Source organism: Ornithorhynchus anatinus, chromosome 7 (assembly GCF_004115215.2).
Source record: "Ornithorhynchus anatinus isolate Pmale09 chromosome 7, mOrnAna1.pri.v4, whole genome shotgun sequence".
In the NCBI taxonomy this organism is placed as follows: Eukaryota; Metazoa; Chordata; class Mammalia; order Monotremata; family Ornithorhynchidae; genus Ornithorhynchus; species Ornithorhynchus anatinus.
The window spans coordinates 47,926,462-47,939,176 of record NC_041734.1 but is presented as its reverse complement, the minus strand read 5'-3'; the positions used below and the strand labels follow the sequence as shown (position 1 = coordinate 47,939,176).

General features: G+C 39.5%; 1 protein-coding gene across 2 annotated transcripts in view; it reads left to right on the top strand.

Moving 5' to 3' along the window:
• The first annotated feature begins 966 nt into the window (after positions 1–966).
• The window catches only part of FGF12 (fibroblast growth factor 12), a 443,674-nt gene continuing 431,925 nt past the window's right edge, over positions 967–12,715 (top strand). For both annotated transcript variants that reach the window (XM_039912529.1, XM_007668958.3), the window contains exons 1-2: positions 967–1,139; positions 1,281–1,467. In XM_039912529.1, the coding sequence (XP_039768463.1) occupies positions 1,455–1,467 (13 nt within the window). In that variant the 5' untranslated portion in view covers positions 967–1,139; positions 1,281–1,454. The remainder of the gene's footprint in view (positions 1,140–1,280; positions 1,468–12,715) is intronic.

Genomic DNA, 12,715 nt, shown 5'->3' with positions numbered 1-12,715 from the left:
TCACTAGGTGAAATATGCAATTAGAGTATGAAAATGTTCTAATTTTTGTATAATTAAAGTCTGTTTATACCTGATCATCCGCATACAGGATGTTAAAAAACGATAACTTTACGAATCGGCTCCAAGCTAAATATTTTACAGGCAAAATCGGCAATATTATTCGAAGCCTTGACATGTAAATAAAACTTCTGAGAAATTTTGCCCGAGTTTGGCGGAACCTAATTAGCATCTATTTATTCCTTGCTTTTCCTGGGTCCAGAGCACACAGAAATTTGACACACTTTCAAATTTTAAAAATGCACTTGTCATTTTATTTTCAGCCAAATTTATCAGACGTTCGCCAGTCAGGTTCAGGCTGGGTTCCCTCTCTCAGCATGAATTTATAACATAACCAGACCTCGAACATATTCCAGAAAATTCCAAGGGGCATAAAGAGTATTGGAATGAACAAACACCAAGGATAGTTCATCATTCTCATTCGGTTGAGCGGGACCCTGACCTGGGGGAGAAACAGATTTCAAACGAAGAGGGAAAAATGCAAAGAGAATATTTAAGATGCCACGAAAGCTGCAGGAACTAGAGTTGCCAGAAGAGTAAATTCTTATCCTGAGGTGATTTCCCTTTAAACTAATGAGGAAGGAAAGTAAAATGTGGAGAAAAGGAGGCAAACAGAATCGTTAAAAATGAATCCGGAAACTCACTGCAGTGATCACCAAGGAAAACCCAGATTCTGAAATGAAAATTACGACTCCCTTCCTCTCTCCCTCCCACAGAATGCACCTAGAAATCCTTCGTGCCTAAAAGGAGGTGTTCCAGGGTATCTTGGAAAAATGACTTCCCCGGGCCGAAGAAGCGAGAACGATGCACGACCCGATCCATTCTCCGGCTTGCGGAGAAAAATCCGGTCCGGTGTTTATTTTTAGCAGTACTTCCCCGTGACCAAATGGTACAGCTCTTTGCTTTTCAGCCGGGATAGCTGAGGACCGAATTGGGAGGAAAGGGGGGGAGACTTGAGCTTGCGCACTGGATCCGGGCAGATCCGCTGTCCATGCACAGGGAGAGCAAAGTGGCAATATCTGCCACCACACCTGCGGCACTCCACTCGGAGGACAGCTCCTCGTCGCACCTTCCACACTCAGGTAAAAAACAAATGAAATCCTTTTTCCAAATCCATAAGAACACAGCCCGCATGAATGCATTCCTTTGCTAGACGCCCGTCTAAAACTCACCCCGCAGAAGGGATTTGCTGATGATAGGTGTCCTTCGGTGGTTGATTGCAGCTTCGAGGTTTGAAGAAATCCATCTTCCAAGAAGCCGGTGGGGGCAAAAACCGACCGACGGAAAAAGCGCAGGCCAGATCGTCGGCTTGGTTTTCGGATTTGGGGGCAACCGAAAGGGGGGTCATATCTCCCCGTAACTTCCATCGAACTTCCTGACGCTTAAAAGGGACGGAAATGGAGAGCAAAGGTACGGATGGGCATGTCCCAATCTGGGGACGTCCAATGCATGTGCGTTGAGGCTACAGCGGTTAATGACAGAAGGACCGCAGTGCTTGGGTCCCGACCATTGTCCTAGGTCGATGGGAGGTTGAGATCCTGTGCTGTGTACGTTGCAGCACCGGGAGGGAAATGTGGCGGGGAGGCGATTCCTTTTTCTTTTTTAACTCCCACCACTTAGTAGACGGTCTTGGATATCCCATCGGCTGCGTAGTGAAGTGTGATGAGCTTTTGGAAGGAGGGGAGCCATCTGGGAGAGGAGAGAGGGGACACAGATGATTTTTTTCATAGAAGATCCGGCAGAAATACAGGTCTTCAGTCTGTCTGTGGTTTTGTGGTCAGGAGGGACATTTTGCAGCCGAAAATCGTGATTAAAAAAGTGTGCACGTACGTATATACACACACGGATATAGTCGTGTGTGTGTGTGTTCGTATAGACAGATACAGATATTCTTCGCTCTGAAAGAAGCGGAAGCCGTAGGTGGCTGTTCTCACATAATACTGCATTCTGAACGTATCACGACATGCAGATGGATTGTTTCTGAAACGACATGCGTTCGAGCCCATCTCTAGAAGGATAATAGTGGATATTGCTCGACTCTCACATCAGATGTTGTCATGCATGCATTGTATACGAGTAGTTATACACTCCTATCATCGAGGAAAGAAATACGTAAAATGGATGTGTACTCTTCAAATGGCCAAGAGCTAGAAATGATAATCACTAAATCTGCGGTATATGCCCATTAAGGGACGGTTCGATGTAAGGTTAGATGTTATTTGCTTTTAACCCCCTAAATTTGGCCCCTCCTCCTCACAACACCCACCAGGTGGTAACAGCCTTGACTGATATACCCAGAGAAACAAAGAGACAATGGAATTTATCAAAATACGCGCAAATGATGTCAACTTGTTTGAAACTATATGTATTTCCACCACTCCGAAGCTGTATTTAAAGTCCGTTTTCTTTTTACACCGGGAGTGTCAATCGGCACGGTAGCTCATTGGCGGGGAATGTAGCCGAACCTCTGCTGATTAAGAAAGCTGCTAACTGATTGATGATAGAGGCAGCATGTCCTATAAAGTGCCGTTAATCTAAGATCAATAGACTTACAGGGATTTGAACCCAGGTAAGTATTTACCTTTCGAAAATGATCGGTTAGACATAGATTTAGGGAAGCCAGTAATTTCAGTTACTGATCTGTCATTATATTCTCATAGGGATGTTAATGGGCATTACCATGTTGGCCAGTGGTATATATCTGAGGGACACACAAACACATACGTACATACATGGGGATATAAAAGTATATGCTCATATGCATATTTGGTATTCATGTAATAGATTGCCCCGGAAAAGGGAAGTCATGCTTTAGTAAAGCTGTTTTCAGGATCCGGAGCTCAGTACCATTTTGGATAAGACCAACCTGACTGGAACATAAAGTTAATAATTGCAGAGAGAAAAAGTGCATCTTACTATGAGGTTTTTATGTTTAGGTGGCTATGGAACACCGTGATTTTAAACATAGCTTGGATCCCATTTACCCGTTTATTCTAGGGCTGTCATATGAACAAGGCGTGCCATAAACTCTCGCTCATGCCTAGCAAAACTCCGGATGGTTTATAGGGAAAATTGATGATGATAGGGTTGTTGTTGCTCTTAGGCTCTAAAATCTCAGAGGTGAATTTTCTGTTCAAGACAGGCAGGCCAAGAAAGCAAACTAACTCCAGTTATGACAAAGATAGTGAATCAATTTAAGGAAACCAAGGGTTTTAAAAGTCCTGATATTTTGGTAACTTGATAAAGTCTTTACAGAGTTTCCATGTTTAGATTTGGAGTTAATTTTGTTATACAAGCATATTTAACCAGGCCAAGGCTGTCCAGTTGCTTAAAATTGGTCCCTTGTTCCAAACTGGCTCAACTGTCCTGACTAGACTCCCAAGTGCTTGGTACAGTGCCATGCATACAGTAAGCACTCAATAAATATGATTGGATGAATGAATGAAAAGATTAAAATGGTTACCGACTTTTTTCCCTTTACTACCCAAACATCAGCATTTAATGAACTTGTATTTTCACCACTAAATATTTTATATTATAGATAACTTATATTGCTTGAAATGAGTATTTTCCCCAGTATTATTTATTGTTTGAGGAAAATAGACTTTATATATATATATATATCTGTATATATATATATATGTGGCTTTAATTTCAAATGCAATTTTAAAAATAAGTTCAAAGAAGAGCATAACTACATACTTTAGTGTTTTCAGTGTTACCATTAATGAGAGAATTAACTTTACTAGAAAAAAAAACAATGAAATTTTAACCCTTCACCATTTGCTAATATCCAGTCATTGGAGAAAGGCAACACATCTTTTTCACTCTTACTCCAAAGTTATTCCAGGTTTTCTCAATTTCCTATTACACTTTTTATTCTTTTGGCAATTTAGGAAAAGCAGCATGGCTCAGTGGAAAGAGCACGGGCTTGGGAGTCAGAGGTCACGGGTTCTAATGCTGGTTCCGCCGCTTTTCAGCTGTGTGACTTTGGGCAAGTCACTTCACTCTCTGTGCCTCTGTTCCCTCTTCTGTAAAATGGGGATTAAGACTGTGAGTCTCATGTGGGACAAACTGATTACCCTGTATCTACCCCAGCACTTAGAACAGTGCTCTGCATAAAGTAAGCGCTTAACAAATACCAACACTATTATTATTAATTTGTGTCTTCTATTGTCCTTTGGAAAGAGAAGTGAAGAAACCACCTAATATAAAGACAGATTTGTGATTAGTTAAATAATGTTTCTGTCTTTCCCTAAGTTATTTTACTTTTCCTCAAAGATATTCATGGGGCAAACCTGAAAGTTTGGAAAAAGCTGTATATATGACATTGTTTATAAACTCCTTGAAGGCTGAGATTATGTATCTCCCAAGAGCTTAGTACAATGCTCTGAATGCAATAAACACACAGTAAATACAATTGATTGATGCATTACTCTATTGTACACTCCAAAATGTTTAGTACAGTGCTCTGCACACAGTAAATACTTAATAACCATTGATTGATTGATAGTATCTTAGAAATTAGGCTTACAAAACTAAATGACTTTGCATTTGGGAAGGGAATAGTCTTTACTGTTCCTTTCTACAGCATGCTTTTGAAGGTTGCAGATGATAAATATCACTTCAAGCATCACAAAGGTGAAGAATGGCCAGGGCCAAGAGCAGTCACATTAGAAATGCAACTATTGCTTTCAGAGAGCTCCAGTGACTTCAGAAAGACAGCTGAAGAGAAAGGATTGGCTCACAGGGAAATTTAGCTGTTTACGCATGGTGGAAAAGGGTGAAAATGAGACCCAATTGGATTATTATGATTATTATTACTGTGGTATTTGTCAAGCACTGTTCTAAGCACTGGACATAGGTTAACCAGGCCAGACACAGTCCCTCTTCCAAATGGGTCTCACAGTCTAAGTAAGAAGAAGAACAGGCATTGAATCCCCATTTTACGGACAAGAAAACAGGGACACGGAAGTTAAGTGATTTGCCCAAGGTCAGACAATTGGCAAAGCTGGGACTAGAACCTAAGTCCTCTGACTCCCAGGCCTCTTCTCCTTCCAGTAGGCTATGCTGCTCCTGTTGAATCACTTTTTCATAGGCTCATAGCCCATTCACATTTTGTCTCCATCACTTTTCATGTTGACAGGCTTCTCTGAAGCTTCTGCTATGCCCTATGCAAAGGTAACAGAACACACACTCAATTTAAGGGAGGCACAGCAGAAGAGGATATGCCTCCCTTAAAGTAAGTGTGGTGAGTGTTACCTTTAGGTAGACTTTGCCCACTTTTAGCCATCTTTTTACCACTCATTCAATCATATTTATTGAGTGCTTATTGGGGGCAGAGCGCTGTACGAAGTGCTTGGTGAGAGTACAATATAAAAATTCACAGACACATTCCCTGCTCACAATGAGCTTACAAAGCTGTCCCTACAAAAAGCTGCACAATACTTGGAGTTTAAAAGAAAAGCAATACCATTCTCCCCTCACAAGCAGAAGCCCTGAGTTTATTAACAATATTAGGGATCTTACTCTATGTGAGGCTTCTGGAAAGCTAGTCAATCAGTATCAACGATGTATAACCCCAAGGTTGACTCATCACATTGGTGATAGTGGTTATCACAAATGGGTCATAATTTGTCAAGAATTTATAATAAAATAGCTTGTGCTATTCCACTGATACTGTTGGTAGATGACTCAGTTTACTTATGTATCTGTTAGGGGGACGGTGATTGCCATTGGAGGAGAGTGTGAATTAACTCCTCCTACGCAGAACTTCAAAGAATATCACGGTCCAGTAAGGGCTAAGTCTTTTTTTTTCTTGTTTTATGTTAGAAATAATAGTTGAGAAGGGGAATGATTAAACAGCTGTCAAGAGGCTAGGCTAGTTCTATGACCTTGGAAAACTTTCACCATTCCAGGCATCTACAAAATGGGAAATAAAAGGCCCGCTCTTTTCCACCATACCCAAATGTTATGATCATGAATTAGACACTGCTGAAATACCTTATGAATTCTTCAGAAAAAGGAATTCAGGAATCATAAGGTTTTTATTTATTTTTTGTTTTACAGTGACATTATAATGTTGAAAATTGCATGCCAAACTTGAACCAATCACTTTCCTGTGGTTGTATGAAAGAAATCAGACAAGCTGTGATATGGCAAGAGGCAAAACCCTATATAATAGATTAGGGATTTGAATTTTGGATTTGGATTTGGGAATAGACTAATAAAAATGTTATCAGTGTTCAGTACAGTGTCTGGCACATAGTAAGCACTTAACAAATACCATAACTATTATTGTTATTAAACTAGCAATTCTGGTGATTAATCACTGAGGGAAATGATACTACTTTATCAGATTCTCATCCTGTGCAACACTGTGGAAATTTTCCAACAGAGCTGCATGGGTCAGAATTTAATCCTCAGATACTATGGTACTTTTTTTTAAATTGGGTATTAAAAGTGTGCCGAACAACAGTAGTGACCTGATTCTTAGATTATAGGCCTGTAACGTTCATTAGATGGGTAAGCAAGCTGATAGTGCTCAAGACTGGAAAAAAAAAGGATTTATCATCCTCTGATGTTTCCACTAGACTGTAAGCTCCCAGAGGGCAGGTATCGTGTCTATTATATTCTCCCAAGCATTGAGTACAGTTTTCTGTACGCTGTAAGCACTCGAGAAATATCCTTAATTGATTAAGCATACTGGCACTCATGAAAACATGCTTAGCTAGAGAGTTGGAATGTTTAATCATTATATATATGATCCTTATTTTTTCAGTTCTTCATTTGCTCATTTTTGTTGACCTTCTCAAAACTTCCTAATGATTTAATAACTGTATTCATTATTAAAATATAGAAAAAATTATTGTGATAATTTTGATGTGCTTGGTATTTGCTACATTCTATAAATAACCTGCGACTTTTTTTAGAATTATTTTATTATTTCAACAAATAGAACAACATTTAGTGACATTCTAGTACCATCTCCCTCAGTCATTAATCACCAAAATTGGTTAATCTAGTTATAATAATTATGATTGTATTTGTTAAGTGCTTACTATGTGCCAGACACTGTACTAAGCACTGATATTATTATTATTAGTCTACTCTTCCCAAATCCAAATCCAAAGACTTAAATGAACTTGAGTAGACACCTCAATTCAAAGGACTGAATAGAATTCAAATTATGGTATTTATTTACTGAGAATAGGAGCAGCCGGCATTCAATGGGCCATAGTTTGTTCCTCTCCCTGCTAGTAGAGCTGCCATTATCTACCAAGACAGTTCTGCCCGCAGAGGGTAGCGTGCTGGTTGCTGAAGCGAGGAGATTTATAGAAGTTAAACAAACAGATTAGGAATTCTGCTCACACAGACCATTCATTAAAATTTCCATCACTCTTGAACAAAATTCATTGAAAACATACTACCGCTAGTGACATAACTGTTCTAAGAAATGCATTTGAACCTGGACACATTATTGCAGAAACAAGAAAATAAAAGTCTAATGGTCCAAGCCCCTTTCAACTCTGGGGTTTTAGGAGTTCAATTTTTTACATATCAGAATTCTATGGTACCATAATGTGTTTCTTTTTTTTCCTGAAATTCCCTCGCATAGCAAATTGTGCTTATTCATTCTCACTAATATAGCTATATACAGAGTTGCTGCGTAACTGATTCAGTTGTAAAGATCTGGAAATTTTAAAGTGAGATTGTTCCAACAACTTTCTATGAAGCATCGTGGCCTAGTGGAAAGAGTGCAGGCCTGGAGTCAGGTGATTTAGGTTCTGATCCCAGCTCTGCCACTTACCTGTTGTGTGAACTTGGTAAGTCACTTAATGCCACTGTGCCTCAGTCTCTTCACCTGCAAAATTGGGAATCAATGCCTCTTCTCCTTCCTATTCAGATTGTGAGTTCTATCTTGGAGAGGGATTTTGTCCAAATTGATTATCTAAAGTCTGCCCCAATGCTTAGAATAGTGCTGGGCACACAGTAAGCACTAAACAAATATTCAGTATTATCATTGTTATTATCAGTATTATCATTCTCTTTGATTCAAAATGTTTCCCGTGTTTCCTTTGTTCCTTTTTATTTATTTTTCTTTCCATTCAGTTCACAGTGTATTAAGTTGTCATGGGAATTAATACAGAAGACCATTTACATTACATAGTTTACTTGGAAACTTGTGACTTTATGTACTTCAGCATGGTAGAAAAGACAAAATAGGTAATGAAAATTAGTTAACCTAGTACTTCCATGCATGGATTTAAGTGGATTATTTTAGAAACTATCAAAAGCAGGACTTTCACTATATCTTGTTTTTGACAAAGCCTTGTATTTTTCTGTACTTTTCCTTCAACGTAATCTTTTTTAAGCTTCCTTTTGTATTTCTGGAGACAAAGCACAGATCTGATAATAATCCATTGGATTTCTAGCCAATATATGGGTTACAGATGAACTTCTCAGTGTGCTATTTCTGTTGCAGAGGCATTGATTGCTAAAAGGTTACTTTATTTATTTTTAGTAATGGCCATGGATATGTTTTGTAGGATTCTGGTAAGGACCGGAAGTTTGGACTATTACTTGTTAGCTTGTGGAGTTTAAAGATAGTTCATTCATTTGTTCATTCAATAGTATTTATTGAGCGCTTACTATGTACAGAGCACTGTACTAAGCGTTTGGAATGTACAAATCGGTAACAGATAGAGACAGTCCCTGCCCTTTGACGGGCTTACAGTCTAATCGGGGGAGATGGACAGACAGGAACAATTGCAATAAATAGAATCAAGTTCAGTTCTAACATATGTAGTATTTGTATGTTATTTATTCAGTGCACTGTGGTTGTGTCTAGAAGCACATTTTATCCCATGTTTGATATTTTATTATTTGTTGTTCCCTTTTGGCTGATTTCTTTTCTCCTTTGGCCAAAACTAGATTTTTTTTTTTTGATTTGCAGATTGAACATTATGTTTGTCTAACATGTCTTTCCTCCACCTCCACACTTCACTCTTTTACAATTTAAATTAGTTTCTTTATACATCAGTCATATGTGAAGTTCGTTGGTGAATGCAAAAATGAATTATGCAGAGCAGTCAAAAGTGCTGAATGTTTTATTGACATTGCACCGGGAAGAAAGTTTTATTTTCCTGGTTCTCCATCATTACTAATATATTATTCAAAACTACTGCCTCCAATTCAATAGCATCTTCAATATACAATTTTAAAATATCTGTAGAGGAATAACTGCCTCTTACAGTGAGCCTGTTTGGGTAATGATACATTTTAACAGTGAAATGAGGAATCTGGGTTACAAGCAAGGCGGGATTATGTATAAAACCTCATTGTCTAGGGGCTAATGAGTTGAGATTCATAGTTTGTTGTATTGAGACTAAATAAAGGTAGCACCAGATGATTCCTCAATTAGCAATTATTAATCATATTCCCTATTTAAATGTGCTGGAGTCAGGCAAATGCCTCCCAGGACATGTCTCTAAGGGTTTCATTTCTCATTCATGTGATTTTGAAAGTATTTTTGAGGCAACGACTAAGTCTCCTGGCAAAAATCAAAGCTTGTTTGCAGAGTTATTTATCTTTTTTTCTTTTGTAAGACTGTAAGCTCTTTGTGGGCAGGAATCATGTCTACCAATTTGCATTGTACTTTCCCAAGTACTTAGCTCAGTGCTCTGCACACAGTGAGAGCTCAGTAAATGTGTTTGATTGATCTATCTTCTGGCTGTCGAAACAAAGCTTGATTATAAGGATGCTAGTACATCAAGAGGGATACCAAATAGGGAAACCAATATAGGTAGGAAGTTAAGATACCTGAAAAAAATCCTTCTTGTTGTCTTTGGTATTTTCTAGTGTTGTATACTCTGTCATTCATTATGAAATTCTTCCTGGCCCTTCAGAGTGTTTTGAGGAGAAGAAGGGAGCACAAAATAATAGTAATAATAATAATATTTATGATATTTGTTAAGTGCTTACTATGTGCCAAGCACTGTTCTAAGTGTCAGGGTAGTTACAAGGTAATCAGGTACTCCCATATGGGCCTCAAAGTCTTAATCCCCGTTTTACAGTTGAGGTAGCTGAGGCACAGAGAAGTTAAGTGACTTGCCAAGGTCACACAGCAGACAAATGGTGGATCCAGGATTAGAACCCATGTCCTCTGACTCTCAAGCCCGTGCTCTTTCCACTAAGCCACACTGCCAATATTGTCTGCACAAGTATTTTTGTACCTTCATCAGTGATCATTTACATAGTACCTCTGTGAAGAGCTCTGAATTACTTGAATGGCCAAGTACAGTGAGAATATAGTTCCAGCTGTTAGTGGGGAGACCAAGAAGTGTAATGGTTAGAGAACAGGATGAGAGAAGATTTGAGTTTCTGACGCTGGTGTTGATTTCTTTCGTCTTAGGCAAGTCAAACTCTGAGCATCTTCAAAGCATCTGATTCAGTCCCACATGCCAATCAGTCAATCAATTAAGAGAAGCAGTGTGGCTTAGTGGAAAGATCATGGACTTGGTCGTGGGTTCTAATCTCAGTTCCTCCATTTGTCAGCTATGTGACTTAGGGCAAGTCACTTCACTTTTCTGTACCTCTGTTACCTCATCTGTAAAATGGGGGTGAAGACTGTGAGCCCCACTTGGGACAACCTGATTACCTTTTATCTACCCCAGCGATTAGAACAGTGCTTGGCATATAGTAAGCACTTAATAAATACGATCATTATTCTTATTATCAATCAATGGCATGTAGTGCAAAACAGTGTACTAAGTACCCTCTGAGGGTCACACCTGGAGGGTTCCCAGTACTTTTCCAGTCTCAACTACAGGAGGGAGAGTCAGGCAGAGGCATATCCATTCCATTCCTAGCTTGGGCAGTCGCTAACGAGTGGAAGTCATTCTGCTACAAGTCAAAACTCACCTGTGCTGGGCAGCAGCAGTATGGGAGAGAATCAAGGGCGAAGACTCAAATTTACTGTGTAGAAGGAGGTAAACCACTTCCATACTTTTACCAAGAAAACTCTATGGATACACTACCAAAACGATTGCAAGTGGAGGTGGGGAGTTCTGGGAGAGGTGTGTCCATGGTGTTGCGATGGATCGAAGACAACTCAACGGCATATGACAAGACAAGACTGTACTAAGTGCCTGGGAAAGTACAGTACAATAGAACTGACAGACACAGTCCCTGACCACAAGGAGCTTACAGTCTGGTGGGGGAAACAGATGTTAAAATAAATTACAGATAGGGGAAGTGGCAGCATATAAGGATATGTACGTAAATGCTGTGGGGCTGGAATGGCGGTCAGTATCAAAGTGTTTGAAAAATACCAAGTGCATAGGCAAAAGAGTGGAGAAATGAGGCATTAATCTGGAAAAGCCTCCTGTAAACTCACTGTGGGCAGGGACCGTGTCTACCAACTCTGTTGTACTCTCCCAAGTGATAATAATAACAATAATAATAATAATAATGTTGATATTTGTTAAGCGCTTACTATGTGCCAAGCACTGTTCTAAGCGCTGGGGTAGATACAGGGTAATCAGGTTGTCCCACCTGGGGCTCACAGTCTTCATCCCCATTTTACAGATGAGGTAGCTGAGGCACAGAGAAGTTAAGTGGCTTGCCCACAGTCACACAGCTGACAAGTGGTAGAGCTGGGATTTGAACCTATGACTTTTGATTCCCAAGCCCAGGCTCTTTCCACTGAGCCACGCTCCTTCTCTAGCCCTTCTCTAGCCACGCTCCTTCTCTTAGTGCTTAGTACAGTGCTCTGAACATGATGCTTAATAAATACAATTGGCTGATTATACTCTTCCAAGCAATCAATACAGTGCTCTGCACAAACTAAACATTCAGTATATATTATTGATCGACTGATATAATTTTAGTAGGACATTTAAGGTGTGGAGGGTACTGGGATGTCAAATATGTCTCTATCTGTTGCCAAATTGTACTTTCCGAGTGTTTAGTACAGTGCTCTGTACATAGTAAGCGCTCAATAAATAGTACTGAATGAATGAAGGTCTCCCACTCCAAGCCAGAGAGAGAATATAGTCAAGGGGTCAGCAGTGGGACAGGTGATATCGAAGTTCAGTGAGTAGGTTAGCATTAGAGGAACCAAGTGTGTGGCTAGGTTGTAGTAGCAGATGAGTGAGGTAGGGTAGGAGGGGGAGAGCTGATTAACGGCTCTTACTGACAAATGGAAGGATTAGTCTTAATCAAGTAGTTATTAGTTGGGTGCCCAGTTGGCTCAAGTATTGCACAAAGGATGGGGATCAATGGCTCAGGGTAAATCAGAAGGCTATAGTGAGTGGCATCTATAAGGATCAATACTAGTGCTATTCAATATCTTTACTGATTGCTTTGACAAAGGGATTGAGATCATATATTCACCAAGTTTACAGGTGTCCCTAAATTGGGTACAGTTAATAAAATTTGGAAGACAGACTAAAATTGAGAGTTACCTAGACAACCTGACATAATGTCCAGACATAAAGAATCCACAGTGACAATTGTAAGTGTAAATCAGGTAGAATACAACAGAAAATACCCTGGAAGTACTAGATGAAGTTGAACAGAAGTTACCAATGTAACATTTTTTTATTAGGAAAGCTGACAGGGAACTCAGATATAGTGAGAGGAGTCTGACATGCAA